Here is a 20,936-nt window from a genome sequence, read left to right as displayed (position 1 = left end):
TTTTACTTATATAGAAGAAACTGGTCACTTCTCGCCAAATGACCCAAACCGCAGAATTCAGAATGTGATGAAAGTGAGAATATATGAAAAGCAGAAAGAGAAAGCTCCTTGCCCTTTGTTAGAATAACTCTGAGGTAAGACATACATTTTTAAAGAAAAACTTTCTTGTAAGGTTGAGTCAGACCTTGTTGGCTGACCCTCTTTTGTATGACATCCTTCCTTTATGATTCTACACTCTGATGATAAAAAGTAACTAATGAAATATATATGCCATAAGGGACAGTTGGCTGATGGGGCACTTAGTCCTGGAGTAACCTTGAACCTAATACAAACCAGCAAGTTTGAAGCCTACTGCTCATGATGAGAGATGTTAATAGAGACTCAGCAGGAAAAAACAACAAACTGTTCAGTTCAACAGAAATATCTATCTATTCATTTTGTACCATGGAATTTTGGTTAAGTTCTTACCTTGCATGCAATATTATTTTAAGGAAGATATTTAACCTCCTGGTACCTCTATCTCATCACTGTGAGAAAATGGAAAAAATATTTCATAATCCACGGTGTAGTTATAAACATTTAGAAAATAACATATATAGCTTTTATGTCTAGTAGGTGCTCCTGATCCAAGTAGAATACCTTATTAAGGGTGGTATAGTACAGACACAGACTCCTGTGTCAGACTGAGATCAGATACCAGCTTTGTTGCTTACTGCTGTGACCTTGAGGAAGCTACATAGCCATTTTATAATTCTTAATAAATTTCAACTACTGTTATTAGTCAATAAAAATCAGTTCCTTACTCTTAAAAAATTATCTCCCAGCAAATCTGCTGCAAATGCTACTTGTTGTGGAGATCAGCACTCACCAGCTCTCACACCTGTCAGCTTACCTAGAGCCAGGAAAGAGGGTAAGTAGCATGTATCCTGAAATGACAAATTATATGGTGCCTGCATTGAAATAATGTCCTACCAACTTTGATGGGCTGTTACACGTACAAACCAACACACAATTCGCTCAAAAATGGATAAATCAACATACAAATTGCTCCCACAACATAAAAGTACTCCTCAGTGTGCCATCATATGCTCAGTGCAACTACTAATGAGTTGCCACCAATATTTCCATGTGTACCTTCTAACATTCAGTATGAAAGTGTTGTCTCAAACCAACCCTCAGTGTACTATGACACAGGCTTACAAAACCCCAGTAAACTTATAAGTGGACTGTCATACTAACCAATCATTATGATGGCATATGAACTTGCTACCTTAAATGAACTGTCATCAGAGTTCATTTGAACTACATCTTTACTCAGAAAAACAAATCAACATCATAATCTCACTCAACTTCTTTCCTCTTTCTTAAACATATCATCATATCCATGTTTACCCCATTTCCTTTATTGTCAAGCAATATGGGTGTCTCTCCGCCATTTAGTGAAGATTATAGTCACAAAGAAAAGCAAAAACAGCAAGGGAAAAAACACTTCTATATGAGTTTTGGATTACAGAGAGGACAACAGAAATCATTTTTAAGAATGTGATTGTGGAATAAAGAGTAACATTCTTGTCTTAAACTTTAGAAGATCTCGTTGTGGAGTCCATAACTTTAAAAATGTTATACCTACAGGTAGATTCAGTTCAGTTTACAGTTTCAATTTTAAATTATATTTCATTTTCACAGTAGACATTTTAATCACATACTTAATAATCAAGGTCTTGCAACTTGGTAAGCATATGAAGTTTTTATGCTATACTGTACAACAGAGCTTATTTATAGGTTTTAACCATAAATTATATCCTGGTAAATTTTCGTTTTAGTTTGGGGCATCGAGATCAAAGGAAACAAAGAGTATGCATCAAACAAAACTATCTAGTTTGAAACATCTTAATTTAGTTTAAGTAAGTTTCCTGAACAGACATTTTCTGAAGAACAGAAAACAGTCACATTTCTGATTTTATATTTTCTTTCTGTATGTTCAAGGGAAACTCCTGCATTTGAATACTTGTTTTGTTCTTCAAGATTTGATCCATCTCTTTGTCTTGCTCTTCCATAACTCGCCTCCCTGTGCGAGTCCCCTTCTCCCTTAGGTCACTCTCACTTACTTTGCAGTCCCCTCTGCTATATTCCCATCTTCCTTTGCCAACCAAACTTTGAGATAATATTCCTCTTACTTTCTCTACCCTGCCATTCCCATTCACTCACCGACAATCTGAGAACGGACCTTTCAAACCCATGACTCTGCTAAATACACCATGAAAAAGCCACCAACAAACTCTTCATCACAACATGAATAAGTTCCTTTCCTGAAGTCATCTTACTGAACTTCTTCACAATACTCATTATTGATGATCAGTTGTCTTTCTTAAAACTACATTCATGAGTTTCCATGAGAATTGCACTCACCTATTATTTCTCACACACATCTGTCCCGTTCATCTCTGTTACATATGGGCATTTCTTATTTTGTCTACTCTTTTAACATTGGTATTTTGTCTTGATTTGGTGCTTTTCCAATCACACACTCTTCTTGAGCAATCTGATCCAAACTCATGTCATTAGTACTGAACATCTGTATTTTTCTCCTAAATCTTTTTCTGTATTTTTCCCCTACGTGTTCCTCTGCTATTTTACCTAAGTGCACTGCTGTCTGTTATTAAGTCTGTCCTCCACATTAGAAAGGAGAACAGTAATTGTGTCTCATTTACTCCAGTGTACCAGTCCCTTTCTGTAAGTTTCAGATTAATGATCTAACTCCTTGTTGAACATGCTATTATGGCTTGAATTGTCTCCCAAAAAGAAGTTGAAGTACTAATCCTCTGTGAATATGACCACATTTAAAAATAAGGTCTTTGAGGTTAATCAAGTTAAGATGAGGTAATTAGAGTAGACCATAACAATATGACTAATGTCCTTGTGGAATTGGGAAATTTGAACACAGAAACAGATGCATACAGAGGAAAGATGGTGTGAGGATTCATGGAGAAGTCCTTCTGCAAGCCAGGGAACATCTGAGGCTGCCAAAAGCTAAAAGAGAAGCATAGAACAGATTCTTCTTCACAATCCTGAGAAGGAACTGACCCTGTAAACACCTAGATTTGGGTCTTCTAGAAGTGTAAGACAATATATTACTGTTATGTAAGCCATCCAGTTTGTGGCAATTTGTTAGTGCAGCCCCAGAAAACTAATATGCATGACCACTTGATTATCTAATTCTCACCACTCACACAAAGTCAAATCATTTTTTTCCCCTTGAAAAGGGCTAATCTTCCAGTATTTTCTAGTTTAGTTGTTTGGACATTTCTTCATCTCAGTTCTTCCTTCCCCAGCTTAGTCCTTAGTATTTCTGTGGAGACCGCTGCACAGATGACTATTTAATTAGTCTTTCTGATCTCAAAGTAGGTCAGAGTGTTCTATCTAGAGAAAAAAAAATCTGCCCATGTCAGTATCGCTATGATTCCTACCTTATCACTTGTAGGATACACTCAAACACTCTAACATGGCAAACAGGACCTCCATACTCTGGTCACACCAACTTCCTTAAACTCATCTTCTATCCTTTCCTAACTTATTACGCAGGTAGGTAATTCCCTTCAAAATCCACCCTGCTTTTTTGTTTTCATGCTTTTTGCACAAACTGGGCTCCAGTGTAAGAAACTTTGCCATAACATTCTCTATTGAATATTTAGTTCGGGAATTACTTACAGAAGGAGATCTTCGTTGTGCCCTTCAGTTTGGGACTGAAATCCTTCATCTACTCTACCATATGCCCTACATGTTCCTGTGTTATTATACCTAAGACTGTGTACTCCTGTCTATTATTAGGTCTGTCTTCCACATTAGAAAGGAGAACGGTAATTGTGTCTCATTTACTCCAGTGTCCCAGATCCCAGATTCTGGACCATAACAAAAACTCAGTAATTGTTGTTGAATTTTTTCATGCTTGGCCCTCCATATTCTTGCCCTGATTTTTCACTCAGAACTATTGTCTTACCACCACCTTCATGTAAAATGATTTGATGCCTCTAATATCTAATCTACAAGTTGGACTTAAGAAGATCTTCATGGAAATCAGCATGGGAGTTGATCCAGAACATAGTCCAGGACCCTCTGAACATGCTCTGACACTTATAAATCATCATTTGGCAAAAATATTGATCCATTAATTTTTTGAGCCTTAAATATTTAACCACTGAATTAGCTCAATACTAATAGAAGAGAGACAACAGGTTAATTTGGAGAAAGTATTAAAAGAGACAATTTACGCAGGATCGGGCAGATGGAAAAACACAAAGAATTCTGATAAAGTCCAGAAGATAGCAAAATAAAGGCAAAGCAAGAGATCAGGGAAAGAGAAGTTACCAAAACATGTAGACAGGACTGTCTGCCAAGTGCTCAGAACTGCAGTAGAAAGATTGGCCAACTGTAGACTCCATAGGAGAGACAATCAGAGATAAATTCTCCCAGGCCTCATCTGTCTCTATTGAAAATCCACCAGAAGTCAGTAGACAAAGGACTGTGAAATGCAATTCGTGCAGGTCAGTCTTTTGGGATCTTAGCATAAGGATGAAGAATGGAACATGTACAGGAAAGAGCACATAGATGATAGCCAACCTGTAAATATGAATTAATATTACTTTACACAAAATAGAAAAATAGCTGACCTAGTGAGATTGCCACTCTGGATTAAGAGTTTTAAGACATTGTTTCTTGTAGCAAGAAATGGAACCTAACATATTCTCTCCCACCCTTCTTAATTCAATGTTAATCACATGAAGATGAAAACTTTGTTCTTATTTATTATTTATTGGAACTTGTATTCATCTTATAGTTTCCTTGAAAAGAAGAAAGAATCAAAGAATGAACTGATCTCATATTTGAAAATAGCCACAGCAAACAAAATTATTTTCATCACCAAAGCCTTCTCATCTATGAAATAAAGTGCCTAATGACTTTTGCATTCAGGGTGGAATAAATAAGAAAGAAAAATAACATGGGACTAAAAACTTTAAGTAGTGCTTTTATGGTTATATGCATAGATGAAGTCATTATCCTTTGCCTTCATAAATGAGTGAGTTTCCTCTCTTTCACAGTCTTGGACATCTACTTCTCCAAATACAAGGTAGAGGACCAATCCTAATATGTTAATGGAAAACACAAAAAGAAGCAAAAAGAAGACACTCCTCCACCCAAACTCAGGATCCTGGGGACACAAAACTCTGAGTAAATATTCCTCTTTTCACTTTTTTTCTGTGAAACATCTTATTAATAGTTCAGACAACAACATTCATTAGTGGATTTCCATAAAGAAATTCATTTTCTGAAAGTGACTTCATAGTTACATGAAAAGAAGGATTTCAAAATATATTCAGAATGTTCTCAATAAGAGAGGTTTGTGAACCTTTGTGATTAATCTACAGAACTGCATTTATCACTATTTATCAAAATGCCATACATTTTCTCTTTTGCATGAGTCTTGACTACATAAGTTAGGATAAGAATGATTCCAAAATTCTTCTTGCATTTTGATTGCATATGAAAACATTATGGGCTTTTGAGCTAGAGGTTTAAGTTACAATAATTCTGATTGTACATTCTCTTAGTGGAAAGCATTGTTCTACCAGAGTTTTCAATTTAATCATTAGAAAATGAAAATAATAATGCTGGATTTTCACAATTGCTATGAGAATCAAGATTTGATGAGTTTACTGCATATGAAATACTTATTATGATACTTGTATGGATCAGACACTTAAAAATGTTTGCTTTCATTGTCCCTTTTTTTTTGGTGTTTATGCCAATGATAATTTCAAAGTGTTGCAGAAGACGTGGTAACTCGGCATCTATTCTTGGAATCATCATTCCACAAAACTTATGTGGCTGTGTGATTTCAGTTTCAAACAATGTAATTTACCAGAAGATCACTAGTTAGTTCTTTGTTTGGTTCTGGGATAAATCAGAGTTGAGATCACAAAAATTTTGCTTTATATTTTTCTTTACCAGATTCATCTTTCTAACAAAGTGACTCTCAATTTAACTTTATTTCCAGTATTTGAATACATTATTTATTCTATCACCTCTATAAATGGATTTGACATGCATTTTAAAAGTCATTCTTGACAGAAAAAAACTCTACCTTACTGTGGAGAAATCCACTGACAATGGGCTTCAGATAGCTGCCTTGTGTGCAAGTCCCCTTGAGACTCCTATGAGTAAACTGGAATGTCTGTGGGTGACAGGACTAGGTCCAGAGATGTTTGAAAGTATCCTTCAGCCTGATTCATGTGTGAATCCAAAACTCATCTATATTTTTACAATTATATAATTTGATTATCATATGAAAAACGACTTGTACAATGTACATAGATTCCATAAGAAGCACTAAGACAAATCAATACCCCCTCCCCAAAATTCTTGAACAAAAAATGGCCATAGGTTCATCTGTTGTCTTTGTCTATGATTTATTATTTTCCAAAGTTAGCAGTTCCCAGAAAGCTACAGGCCAAATCTTTTCCAGAAAATGAACAGTAGTGGAGATGAGAGACCTACATTGGAACAATCTCTAAGGCATTGATATAAAATCCCTGACTGACCCCCCCCAAAAAAGGTTAGACCACCAGAGAGCGTCAGAAGAGTAATTGGTGATATAGCTGGAATTGAGGTAGGGCAGGGCCACAGTGGATGCTGAAGGGTGATTTCCTAGGAAATGAATAACAGACAAATGAAACAGTGAGATACATTCTTTGGTTATTGCTTGCCTTGTCAATTATTCGGCCCTCAATCTCTGTTCTAACCTAGAATTGTGGCAATTTTCTTCATGGTGATGAGTTAAAATTATAGGTCAGAAGGAATCTGCCATATGTCCTCCTAGAATACCAGTGACTCCGTCAAAAACAAAAGAAAAAACAAAACAAAAAAGGAGTTCATTCTGAGGGAAAAAGACAGAGTAAATTACCATAATAAAGACAGTGAGGCCACAATCATAGTTAATTAATAATCATACTAACATTCTGATATACTACATTCTTTGAGAAAATAGTAATCTCTTAAATCATATTCCCCAAGAAAATTTAATAGCATGAGTGTTAAACATTAGATTACTTTTGCTAATAAGAAACACATTTCTCTATATGGATAATTTGTGAAGACAGAGTAATTGGTGAGTCATGAAAACAAGAGAAAGGGATAGAGGGACATATACTTATATCTCTGATGTTAACATTGTAGACAGAGCTGATTTATTTGTGTGTATGCAGTCAGTGTGTTAACTAACAAATAATGCCTGAAACTGCAAAAATAAAGACCAAAGAGGTAGTGATCTGAGCATAGCTCTGATGAAAAGAGACTGCTTAGAAGAACTGACCTGAAAACAAATGTATTATTAGTCAGAACAGTAAGATTTGAGAGATATTCACACACTCTTAGTCATCCTCAGAAAATCAGATGCTGACACAAGATCTCTGGAAAGGGTTGGAATCCTTATGTGTACCTGTTGGTCCAAGAAAGATATGATATATTTTTTTCTAAGATCCTTTCCATGGGTGAGACATGGGGTCATCATAAACCACAACATACCAGAGAAGGCAGCAGACAGTCAATGTTTCCAATGCAAGCACAGAGTAAAGTTGGTAATGGGGCTGTCTTCTGCCTTTTGTGTAAATTTATTTCACTTGAAACATTTTCTGGTATAAGTCTTGGGAAAAGCTCTTGTTCATTATATCTTCTATCCATTTCTTGAAAATCCACATAAATATTACAACTTTCTAGCACCAATTTTATGTTTCTTGTTTGTGTATGTAGAAATTACAGACATTACCTACATACTCAGGATTGAGGATGAACATTCATTTAAATTTTGAGATTAAATTCCTAGAAGGATTTTTGCATTTGAAAATTGAAATCCACAAACTATGAAAAATAAAGTGAAAAACTGTGAAAAAACAAATGAGCACATATTCAAATAATCTGTACTTGTCCATCCTGGAAAGATGGCCACTTAAAGCAGAAATCTCATTCTCTCTTCCCCAGACCCTGTGTAAATTGTCCAGAGAATATAAAACATGAAGAAATCAGCATGTGTAATTGAAATTTGGTTATGGAACTGTTCAGAAATTGAAATGTGACAAAAATTGGCTAGATGAGATTGAGTTGTACAAGAGTTTCAAAGGTTAGCTCTTTACTCAGCTGCTTAAAAAGGCTTGCATTGTCACATTGAGTGAATAAAAGGTATCCTGGCAGAATAGCTAAACAATCTAATTTGAAGAGCAAATACAATGTATTGGCCTGATCTCAGATTCCTTTACAAAAAAAAAAAAAACTTCAGGCAGAATAATTCTTTAGAACTTTCTCCATTCCCTTCATTTTCTCCCTCATGTATAGAAAAGTGACGTAGATCATTGAGTTTAGGTAAATAAATGGAGCATGCGTAGCTTGCATCTTCTCCAGCCTTCCTGGATTCTGTCTACTCTCCTATCATACAGCTACTTAAGCAGAGCAAGCCTGGGTTTGTCCAGTTCACCCTAAGCCTGGATAGGAAAATCTATTCAATTCAGGAGAAATAGCAGGAAACGGGATTGTTCAATCTTCTAAGCCATATCCTTCACTCCAGATTGTATATCTTCAATCAAAAATACTTATAGATTCCCCCAATATCAGGCCCTGGAAGTGTAGCAGCAAACAAAGCAGACAGATAGCCTTGTGTCTGGGGACCTCACATTCCAGACAGAAGCACAAAATATAAAACACAAAATAGTAAATAAAAGAATGTATTAGAAGTGATAGGTGCTGTGGAGAAAATAAAGCAAGAAACGACAAAGTCCTAATGACATACCAGAAACTAAGTCATGCAGATATATGGGGAAATATCATACTTAGTAGAGGGAGCAGTTCTGAGTCTGGATGAAAAGTTCTGATGTGCTCAAAGAATCATAGAGATGAGTATGACAGAGTGGAAAAAGCCAGAAGTATAAGAGCAGATATAAGGGAAGAGAGGTAACGGAACCTGAAGCTTTCAAGGCTGTGTGGGCCACTGCAGGTACTTCGGCTTTTACTTTGGGTGAGATGGGGACCCCTGAAAGATTTTGAGCAGAAGTGGGACATGACATGACTTACATTTTGAAAGGATCTCTTTGGCTGCAAATTTGAGGTGAAAAACGATAGGGAGGAAGTACACTTAAGAAGTTATTGCAATAATCCAGAAGAGAAGTGACATCAGCTTGGACTAGGACAGTGGCAATAGATGTTATCAGATTCCAGACAAATCCCAGCATGGGAAAAACACCAAATAGGAGTTTCAACTTTATCGATGGGCAGAGGTCAAGAAATGGGGAATTGGAGAAGTTCTTGTTCTAAATAATTAGAAGAATGAAGTTGTGCCTCACTGGGAAGGAAGGGAGTTCTGTGAAAGGAGCCTGTTTGGGAGGTGGAGTGATTAGGAGCTTATTGTTAGACATGTTAAAACAGAGATGCCTCTTAGGCATCTTAGAAGGTGTTAATAATGTTTTTGGATATACAACTCTAGAATTTGGAAGAGAGGTAGGAGTTGAGGCATAACATTGGAAGCTAATAACCTACAAAGGATACTCAAGGCTATGAAAATTAGAAAATGGAAATAAATGGAGAAGAGAGTCACTCTGAGGCTCTCCAATACTTGGAGATTGGATAGAGGGAGAGGAACCAGCAACAGAAAATAGAAAGGAATGAGTAGTTTATAGGAAGTAAACCTGGAAAGTATGGTGTCCTGGAAGTTAAAGAAACAAAATTTCAGGGAAGAGGAAATCAGTCGGTGTGTCAGATGTTCCTGATAGATCACATAACATGATGCCTGGTAATTAACTCATTAAATCCTCACTACAACACTATGAGGCAGTTCTTACTACCGTCTCCATTTCACAGAATAAACACAGGAACAGATTTCCACCCACAATGTTGCTCAGGTGTCTATGCTCTTAACCACTGTGTCCCGAGTACATATGGCTTTTGTTTTGTCCCAGATGATTTCATGAAATAGCTCTGCTACCACTCAAGTGCATCCAGCTGTAAGATTTATGCAGCTATATGATGTGGGAGAAGAGGGCACTCTCTGCATCTGCAAGAAATGCTCAAACTTCAAAGAAGGAGATGCTTGAGCTGAATGAAAAAGGCTTCCTCTCAAGGTTATGCTGTCTTCTGTTTATGAAGTACAAGTCACTGTATTGAAAGGGGATAGAAGGAGAACTTTGGAGGAAACTGAAAAATATACGCTAATTAGAGTGAGAAACTCAAATAGAATATCTTTGCAAAGGCTTTTCCTTCTGATTCAGCGCTGATGGTGACTTCCTAAGTAAATCAAATCAAGTAATAATTTAGAGTTCTTGTGGCCTCTGATTTCCCACAAGATGCTTTGGGATTCTAGATACCAAAGGCTACTGAAAAGGATATCAACAAACAAAGAGATTAATGGTTTCTTCTTTTTTTTTAATATATGAAGAGGTTGAATACTTGCCACATGGCATTGCGAAAAGATTAACTAGAAAGATATTTAAAAGGCATAGCCTGGGCTTTGTATGTTGGCTCATGCTTGTAACCCCAACACTTTTAGAAGCCGAAGTGAAGGGATTACTTTAACCCTGAGCTGGAGAACCTGTACACACACATACACACACACACACACACACACACACACACACACACACACACACACACGCACACACACACTTAAAAAGGCTTAGTAATGTGCTTGCTAGGTATTAAGTGTTTCCTATAGGTGACTATATGTGTTCCTAAAAGTGTTTTGTTATCTGTGTCCATTTCGATGAATTGTTCCAGTTGTATCTCTTGAATAGACTGGTGTCATTGCTTTGCTGTCTGTTAAATATTTTCAGTGGTAATCCCTAGATAGATGAGAATGTATGAGTGTGTATAGTATGACAGAGTGTGAATTAATAAACACCGGAGGTTGTACTATTTAAGCTCTGAAAAGAGTCTATTGACACCATGAAGTCATGGACTTTTGAAACAAGAGTTTATATTACTGAATTCAATATCACTCTAATCAGAATCCAGGAAGCCTGTTTTTTTAGCTAGACGTGACAGACAGACCTTAAGGTGACGTGCTATGTTTTGAATCTGTAGAGAATCAGGTACTCACAAATGTTATTAGTGCTCTATGAAGAGTAATTTGACAGTGCATATAAAAGCTTATAGTGGATTTACCCCTTGACTCAGCAACCTAACATACAGAAATTTACTCCACAGAAATAGTTGCACAGATGTGTGACAAATGAACAAGATTTTCAACAGAGTATTGTTCAAAGATTGGAACCAAACCAAATATTGCTCAGTAAGGTTTTTGTGTACTAATATGAAAAGATCTCCATGGTATATAAGTGGCAAAACTCTAGTACAAAAATCATAGCAGCATATACAAAGTATAATGCTTTATATAAAAAGAAGTTGGGAAAATCAGAATATACATTCATGTAAGCTTGCATTTTCATAAATAAACAATGGAAGAATATAGATTAAATTTAAAGATATAACTGGAACAAGCTGAGAGAACAGGAGAGCTTAGGAAAGGAATGAAATAAATCATTCTACCTTCCTACATAGATTTAAAATGTTGAATCTTATTATTATTAATTAAACCTCTAATATTAAATTATGTTAAAAATGCAATGAAAAGAAGACCATCCTTTTTTGTTGTCGTTTTTGTTTTGGTTTTTTGTGTGTTTTTTTTAATTGGAGTCTCACTCTGTCGCCCAGACTGGAGTGCAGTGACTCCCGGCCACAGCAGCCTCGACCTGCTGGGCTCCGGCGATCCTTCCACCTCAGTCTTCCAAATAACTGGAACTACAGGCGTGCGCTACCACACTTGGCTAGTTTTTTGATTTGTTGTAGAGATGAGGTCTCGCCAAGTTGCCCATGTGGGTCTCGAACCCTCGGGCTCAGGTAATTCACTCGCCTCGGCCTCCCAAAGCTCTGGGGTTACAGGCTGAGCCACCGAGCCTGGCATCCTTTGTTATATATAATCCAAACAGTGAAAAGAACTTAGCTCTCACATAGTTCAAGTGGTTCATTTTATAGATAGGTAAATCAAAGCTGTTAAGATTAGGTGATTTAGTGAGAAAATACCCAGAGAGCAACCGAAATCCAAATGTCTTGACTTCCTAGACTACAAAGCTCTGCTATTTGGTCACAATTTGTCTTTCCATTCATTCCTTCCTTCCTCTCCTCCTCAGCCTTGTTCTCTGAGGGAGGGAAGCCCATATAGCCTCATAACATAGACAAATCATTACCAGTGATTGCCAGCCTCAGGATGTCTACAGCTTAGCACCGGCCTCCTGATTGTTTTCCCCTGATTTGAATTCTGACTTGAGATTCTGGTCTCATTGCTTGCTTCTTCTCCTCTCCTTTTTAAGAAGATAAAGAGCCATTCCTTTCTGGGATTTCTGATCTCAGGAACCTCCAGCCTGCCTGAATGTACGCCTCTCAGACTGCTGCTAAGAATGCAGATTTGTGTTGGTTACTTAGCACATTTTTGCCAGAGGAGCACAGTCAAGATTAGAGAAGTGTTTTTGGAGTACAAAGAGTGAGAGTGTAATGGTAACTCAACTGCCTTGTGAATTGTCACTAAAAGGCTATGACATCTGACATACACTTAGCCATGTTTAAGGTATTCATCTAGCAGGAATTGAAAGTTCCTGTAAGACAATCAGAGCATCTGTGTATTTTGTGAAAATTCAGAGAGTGGTAAACATATGTGCACTTTTCTCAATATGTTATCCACAAATTTTTATATAAGCCTTATTTGGGACTTGACATTCTCTTAATAATGTCTTATATCCAGCTTATACTCTTTGTGTTTCTCTGTCACAATTTTCTAAAAGGCAGTATTTGTCTTGTTAATCCTTTATTGTTTATGCTGCCAGCAGTGTCTTGCATGCAAACATTGACTGAACTGAGTATAAAATGTATGTGTAGGGCTCTTAAAAATATAACATTCTATGTGAAGCAGACCTAGAACCATACTGCTCTGATCCATTAAGTAATAAACCGTATTGAGATAAATCAGAATCCAAGTTAACCAGATTGCATTTTCTACATGGAGGTCCTGGGCTTTATCTCCTGAGTTTGTGGCCATGGGAGAGACAGAGGATTCTATAATAAAGCATTTAAACAAAATATCAGAATGAACTTTCCCTTTAAGGTTATGATCAAATCCTTCCCACTTTAGGCCACTGTAGTCTCTTTATTTCTGTGATTTTTAAAAATATCATTATTTTATACACCAACATACACATCGGCTCTGTACTTCAAGCCAGAGCTGATGTGTATATTGGTATACAAAATAATGATATTTTTAAAAATCACAGAAATAAAGAGACTACAGTGGCCCAAAGTGGTAAGGATTTGATCATAACCTTAAAGGGAAGAGGCCAGCTTTGCAAACAATCCTGGAAGAAAGTACACATCAATATCCCCTCCATCAGAATACAAGAGCCCACTCTACCACACTCCTTACCTCTGAGACATCTTGGTGGACTTAGAGAAATGGCAGGGGAGTCCCTCAGTATATCTGTTGAGCCAGTGAACATACAATGTTTCTCTTTTCACCTGAGCTGATAAAGGGTCGATTTGCTGGACACCATAATGAGAAGAAACCAGAGAATACAGCAGGCATAGTCATTCCACCTAGAAAAAAGAGGATCCAGCTAACACTGTATTGAAGTTCTTCTCTAGGTTTGACTCTGCCCTGAGATGATTCCTGTGGCTGACAGAATGGCTGGCCCCAGTACTCCACTTTTCCCTCTCAGTGCTCTATCTTAGGTAGAGGGCATTTCCTACCTCTTGACAATGGCTTTGGTAATGTAGCTTGCTCTTGCCAATGGCATGGGGCAGTTCCAAGCCTAGGCATTAAGAAGCACTGCATCTTCCTTCCTTCCTTCCTTCCTTCCTTCCTTCCTTCCTTCCTTCCTTCCTTCCTTCCTTCCTTCCTTCCTTCCTTCCTTCCACTTTTCCTCTTGAGCCTTGATCACTGCCATGAAAAGAACATGTTCCAGTTAATCCACTGATGACAGACACAGACTGCAGAGTCACCCAGGTGTCCCACGAAGCTGTAAGAATAAGTAGCTATTGTTATAGAACATTGGGTTTAGGGAGGTTTTGAAATGCACTATTATTGAGGCTATGGCACATTGTTACAAGTTATTAAAGTATTTGTCCCATGTGCTTGAAAATGCTCTCCATGTTCATATACCAGGGAGCATAGCTTCTGCTAGTCATGCTAGACCAGCTTGGCAGAGTTCTTTTCATCATTAAACCTTTCCATGTCTACCTCTTGTCTTTCTCAAACACTTAGCAGTTAACAGCAGTACATTATTATGTGCAATGGATTCCCAAGACAATCTCTAGACATGAAATAAAATTAGTCCTCAGCAAATGAATTTTATCTAATGTATACATTGTTTCACAGTTGGGGAACTCAACATTATCGGTATTGAGTTGGAAATATGGTTTATCTTAAAATTTCCTATTTAAAATCTTAAGAAAGTCTTAGAATTCTGTTCATTTTCAACATCTTATAAGAAATTGTTCTGAGTTCTTTTGGGTCAACTTAAAATCAGGAAAAAAATGTTATGACACCCTTAACGTTATAAGGTTGCACTCTCAGGCTACTGAAACTTAAATGTCATTTTTATATGCCAGCAAGATTCACAGCATGGTTGGCTCTGAACCTGATAAACTTTAGCTGTATAAATATTCCTATTTTAGGATCTAGTTAACCACAGACAATTGTATTACAGAAATCATACCTAGCATTGTCTGTCATTAAAGAAAATTCTGAGATTTGAAAAACACAAACTCACCAAAGTCATAGAGGCCACTGACAAGGAGAACAATGAAGGTTCCCAACAATGACCCTGAACAGAAGATGCAAGGACGTTCTGAGTGAGAAGGCTAGTCTTGGGATTCTATGTGCCTCCTGTGGAGCTGAGAAGTGCGGTAAATGATGGTATGAGCTTTAATTCAGACAACCTGGGCTCAAATCCTGATCCTTTACTCAGTAGCTATGTGATCCTGGACAAGTCCATTTGTATTTCAAATTCTTTATGTGTGAAATGGAAATAATTCTATATAGCTGACCTATAAGATTGTTCTGAGGCTAAAATGAAATTAATATGTGCAAAATGCAAGAATGGTTGGTGTATAGTAAATATTAAGTTATGATTAAGAAAGACAATATAGGGTAGTTATATAAAGCAAGGACTATGAAGACAGAGTAATTGGTATGTAAGGCCTTGCCTTGGTTGAGTACTCTTGGATAGGGCATATAAGGGGAGGGGAGGGTATCAGTTACCTGATCCAGCAATGGTGGTGATTTGATTTGACTCCTCTCTGTAAGGGTGTGGAGGGAACCCATTTGATCCAAACTGAATATTGACCTGTTAATACCATAACCTGGGGGAGGGGGTTTCATTATTGGATATCTGAGGTCATTCTGGAACTTATTTTGCACTTATTCTCTGAAAACATCTTGGCACCTGGGCTATACCTTGGACAATCTAAAAGACAATGAGCAAGACCACTGCAGCATCAGTAGCCAATGGAAAGAGGGTCAGGACTGAAGAAATCAACAAGCCAACAATAACCATTTATCTGACTCCAAATATGCCAGCCACATAATCACTGGGAATTGGAACCAGGAATGAGTCATAGTTGAGGGAGCTGAGGATAATTCCCTGGATTTCAGGAATCCAATCATATGCAGAGGCCTAAACAACAAGGAGACTGTCACCGTGGTTGGTTAGAGAGTTGACAGCTTTTATTGTCAGGACTTAAGAGGCTAAAAGAACAATTGTCATTTTTTTTAATCCTTTTTCCAAATCTTCCAATATATCAATTTCATTTTTTAAAAACCCTAAATATATGTCAAGTACATACTTTCTCCTTGCCCTGACACAATGAATTGACCAATTTAAATATAAAAGAGCCTGCAAAGAAAAGAAACCCTATAAAGAAGAAAGCATCATAGGCCAGATAATAGCAAAAAATAATGGAAGGAAGAAAGAGAAAGCAGATATTAATCTGTGAAAGATATTTTGTGGTGATTGTTATCATTGCAGCAGAAGAATTTATATTCACCAAATGGTAAAATTTGCTTCCTTCAATCTAACTTAGTCCTTGGTTACACTCATAGATACTGATCAGGGACATAATTGCCTTAGGTAGTTGTTAGTTTTTGTGCCATTCCTGGCTCATATTGTACTCTCAATAAATATTTACTGGAAAACAAAACTCACTATTTAACAAAATAACCATTTTAATGAAACCATTTGAGTCAAAGAGTCCAGAGTCACATAAAACTTATCAGTGTCTTAAATTCCTTCAGAGTTTCATTCCAGTAGTCCTGGGTACCAGTCTAGAAGGCCATTCTGTAGAGGCATCAATCAGGCTGGCTCGGTGGGGGGGGCAGTATTGTTCAATGCAGCGGGGATGGTAATACTCAAGTTCATATGTTGAGTGTGGGTCAAAAAATTACAGAGCTGCAAGATGAGGGCCAGCCCATGTCAGACCGAACAAAAGCCTGAAAGGAGGACACAAAAAAGTCATAACGAGGATGATTTTCTCCTACCCTTTCTAAGTCTAGAAGTCTAAAGAGAGAGAAGATTGGTGCCTGTCTGTGATGTAGAAATACAAGGAAAGCAGACTTTGGTGTGTGGTTGGCATGTGTCCCCTGGGAAGAAATGGGGAAAGTAGCTCCCTCAGAAGCATTGTTCAAGCACAGACTTGAAGAATGTGTGAAGTTGGTCACAACAAACATTAGGGAAGAGTTCTTCAGGAAGGGCTCTGGAATGAGCCACTGAGAATGGGAATAGAAAGAAATGGATTTGGAAAAATAATTGCCTGCGAGCAGTGACTGATTAAATATGGATCGTGAGAGAAAGAAAAATTTTGGAAATGAATTCTAGGTGCCTTGCTTGGGTAGCTTGGGTAGCTCAGGTGCATTTTATAACCAGGGAACATGGAAGGAAGATTTATTTGTTTGGAGTCTGGGAGAGATGAAACTTGAAAGTCTACAACACAGAAGTTTTAAAATTTCATCTGAATAATTTAGTCAATGCTTATATAAAATTTGCCAGTGTTTCATAGTAGCTTGGGGCTATCCCTATGGTTTAGTCCAAACACATTGATTTGACAACAGCAGGAAGTGTTCATTGCCTCTCTTTGTAGAGACATTGCAGAGGTACTATGTGATGCCTGCCTCAAGATATGTAGGTGCCCTGTTTCCTGTCTCCCTAAATGGATCAAATGCTCTCAGACTGGATAGCATGGTTTCCTTTTGTGTAGTGATTCTCTTCCCAAGTTCCAAGAATTGACAGACCTCAACTTTCAACTCTGGAGAGAATTTGGTCAAAACCACCCCACTCCTGCACTATCCACAGAAATCTACATTGGCATTTTGATCAATGTCATATTGATACACTGTTAAGAATGATTGTTCCATTTATACTATTGTAATCTCCTAGCCAAGAAGTCATGCCTACCCATGTATTCAAGTCTTTTACTCTTTCCCAAGATGGGATTTTATAGTTATCATCAGTTACGGTCCACCCAAGTTTTGAAAAGTGCCTTTTCTTGATCCTGTAACTGAGTTATTTTCCCATCATTTTTATGAGTACTCCCCTTGGGTTTTGAAAACATAAAGACACATCACATTATGTGCAAATAATATTAAAAACATAGTTGACTATATTTACTGTTTGCAACACTTGTTTACTTTTCTTGAATAATTTTATTAAATGACACTTTCAAAACAACATTAAATAAGAATGGTGGAAATGAGAACTTCTGCTATGTTGGAAATATTGGGAATGCTTTTGATATCATGCCATTAGGTATGCTGCTGGCTGTTTGTGTAACATGTACTCTAACTATGTACTCTAACTTTTCCAATTGTTAAATATTTTTATGTGAATATATGAGTTTTATCAAATATATTTGTTTTTTGTTTTTTAGGTTTTTTTTGAGTTGGAGTCTCACTCTGTCGCCCAGACTGGAGTGCAGTGGCACGCTCGCGGCCACCGCAGCCTCGACCTGCTGGGCTCCGGCAATCCTTCCGCCTCAGCCTTCCAAGTAGCTGGAACTATAGACGCGCGCTACCACACCCGGCTAATTTTTTGATTTATTGTAGATATGAGATCTCGCCAAGTTGCCCAGGCAGGTCTCGAACCCGTGGGCTCAGGCAATCCACTCACCTCGGCCTCCCAAGGCTTGGGATTACAGGCTGAGCCACCAAACTCGGCTTATCAAATATATTTTAATGCGGGAATCAGATATCCGGATTCCAGTCCTGGATGCTCTATTTACAGCTGTGTGTTCTGGGGTCAGGAACTGAGCTCTCTGTGGTCCTCAAATGTTGTTTGTAAAACAAGATTAATAATAGAGCCATTTCAAGGCCTGGCAATAAAAATAAAATAAATTCATGTAAGTTTATTATAATTAATATTACTAACAGCCATCTATCCTTGCATTCTTGGGATGATCTTTTCTTATTCTTAATAGGTTATTTTTATTGAGAAAACATTTTATTTTGCTAATATTTTAGCTAGAATTTTGGTTGGCATATATACTTCAGTGTAATTTGTAGTATATTTATGTATGTGTGCTATTTATTCTGCACTAGCTTTCTTAAGAAAAAGAGAGTTAAAAACTTTCTGCTAGCCAGGCATGGTGGCTCACACCTATAATTCTAGCATTTTGGAAGGCTGAGGTGAAAGATTGCCTGAGCCCACGGGTTCGAGACCAGCGTGGACAACTTGGTGAGACCTCATCTCTACAATAAATTAAAAAAAAAAATCAGCCAGGCGTATTGGTGCTTGCCTGTAATTCCAGCTGCTTGGAAGGCTGAGGCAGGAGGATCACCTGAACTCAGAGGGTTGAGATTGTGGTGGCCGTGAGCGTGCCACTGCATTCCAGACTGGGTGACAGATTGAAACTTCAACTCAGAAAAGCATTCTATAATCTGACATATTTTAGGTACAGAGTCATTTTCTTTTTTTCTTAATAAACTTTTAATTTTGGAATAGTTTTAGATTTATAGAATTAAGTTCCTTATATTTCCCATGAAATCTCCACTATTATTAACATCTAATGTTATAGTGCATTTGTTTTAATTAATACATCTACATTGATATGTTATGATCAAAATCTATACTTTATTCAGATTTCTTAGAGTTTTGTTGTGTTTTGTTTTGCTTTTCATTTTTGTTTTTTTGAGTCAGAGTCTCACTCTGTCACCCTGGCTGGAGTGCAGTGGCACACTCATGACCAATGCAGCCTTCATCTGCTGGACTCAGGCAATCCTTCTGCCTCAGCCTTCCAAGTAGCTGGAACCACAGGCATATGCCACCAGGTCTGACTGATTTTTTGATTTATTGTAGAGACGAGGTCTCACCATGTTGCTCAGATGGGTCTGGAACCCCTGAGCTCAGGTAATCCTCTCACCTCCACCTCCCAAAGTGCTGAGATTACATGCATGAGCCACCGTGCCTGGCTAGATTTCTTAGTTTTTTACCCGATTTTTTTTTTAATGTTCCAGAATCCCATATAGAGAACTACATTATGTGTACTTGTCATATCTCCTTGGGATCTTCTTGGCTATGACACTTTCTTAGACTTTCCTTGTTTTTAATAAATTTGATAATCTTGTAGTGTTCCAGTAAAATATTTTGAGGCATGATCCTTAATTAAGATTTGTCAGATATTTTTCTCATGATTAAACAGGCAGTATGTGTTTTTGACAGGAAGACCATAGAGGTAAACTGCCATTCTGCTCATATCAGATTAAGGTGACATGCTATAAACATGCCTTCTCACCATTGATGTTGACCTTGATTCCCTGGATGGCTTAGTGTTTGTCAGGTTTCTCCACTTTGAAATTACTGTTTCCTTTCTTCTTTTACTTTCAGGAGTTTTTGTTTTTGTTTGATATGAATTCATACATACAGATGTACTCTGTGGTATGGTGTTGTGGTTTATGACTGTAATCCCAACACTTTGGGAGGTGGAGGTGGGAGGATTGCTTGAGCCCAGGAGTTTGAGACCAGCCTAGGAAACAGAGCAAAACCTAGTCTCTAAAAAAATTTTTAAAAATTATCTAGCCATGGTGGCATGCACCTGTAGTCCCAGCTACTTGGGAGACTGAAGTGGAAGGATCTACCTGAACCCATGAGGTTGAGGCTGTAGTGAGCAGTGATTGTGCCATGGCACTCCAGCGTGGGTGACAGAGTGAGAATCCCAACTAAAAAAATAAAAACGTATATTTAAATTTAAAAAGTGTACTCTGGAAGAAGTCACACACAGCAGTCCACAAGATGAATAAACATTTTCTACTTAAAAATCTCACATAATTATTCTAGTGAAACTACCAGTACATAATTTATTTGCCTGTTCTATTACATTTCTACTTTTAGCATTTATAAAAACTGGCAGATTTATTCCATAGGGGGTCCATTTTCAAGAAGTTAAAGGTGAAGGCGGGGAAGATTTCTTCCCCTTTTTCTTTCTCCCTCATCTTATTTTCTCTAGGGGGTAAAAAAAAAAAAAAATGACCTGGATCCCAAAACCTACCCAAATAAAAAAACCAAAAAAACAAGTTCCAAAAAGTTACATTATCTTAATTTCTCATAGGAAAAGGGAAGGAACCAGAGGGAAGGGGTATCTCTAGGGGTGGGAAAATTGTGGTAGGCGCTTCCAGCCTGGTAGGACATCCCCCTCTTAAAGAGCTGCCCCAATCGGGCAAGCCTGGGACTATAACATTTAAAAAAGCCCACACCTCATTTTTTTCCAAATCAAAGAAAAACAAATATTTTAAAATTCAAAATCAAAGTTAAAAAAAATTTTTCCTTCCCGGGGGGAAGGAAAATTTTCTTTTTAACTTTGATTTTGCAAAA

General features: G+C 37.5%; 1 protein-coding gene across 1 annotated transcript; it reads right to left on the bottom strand.

Moving 5' to 3' along the window:
- Nucleotides 1-5,011: 5,011 nt before the first annotated feature.
- Nucleotides 5,012-16,562, bottom strand: LOC103276095 (probable small intestine urate exporter). The gene is given in 8 exon segments (XM_021706689.1): nucleotides 5,012-5,139; nucleotides 14,850-14,903; nucleotides 15,341-15,374; nucleotides 15,376-15,441; nucleotides 15,525-15,771; nucleotides 16,341-16,402; nucleotides 16,405-16,434; nucleotides 16,437-16,562. Coding segments are annotated over 8 exon segments (681 nt in total). The 5' UTR covers nucleotides 16,497-16,562.
- Between the last annotated feature and the right edge of the window lie 4,374 nt (nucleotides 16,563-20,936).

Source organism: Carlito syrichta, unplaced genomic scaffold (genome assembly GCF_000164805.1).
Source record: "Carlito syrichta isolate Samal-C Ts95f unplaced genomic scaffold, Tarsius_syrichta-2.0.1 Scaffold315921, whole genome shotgun sequence".
In the NCBI taxonomy this organism is placed as follows: domain Eukaryota; kingdom Metazoa; phylum Chordata; class Mammalia; order Primates; family Tarsiidae; genus Carlito; species Carlito syrichta.
The sequence above is the reverse complement of the archived record's forward strand: the minus strand, read 5'-3'. Positions and strand labels throughout refer to the sequence as shown.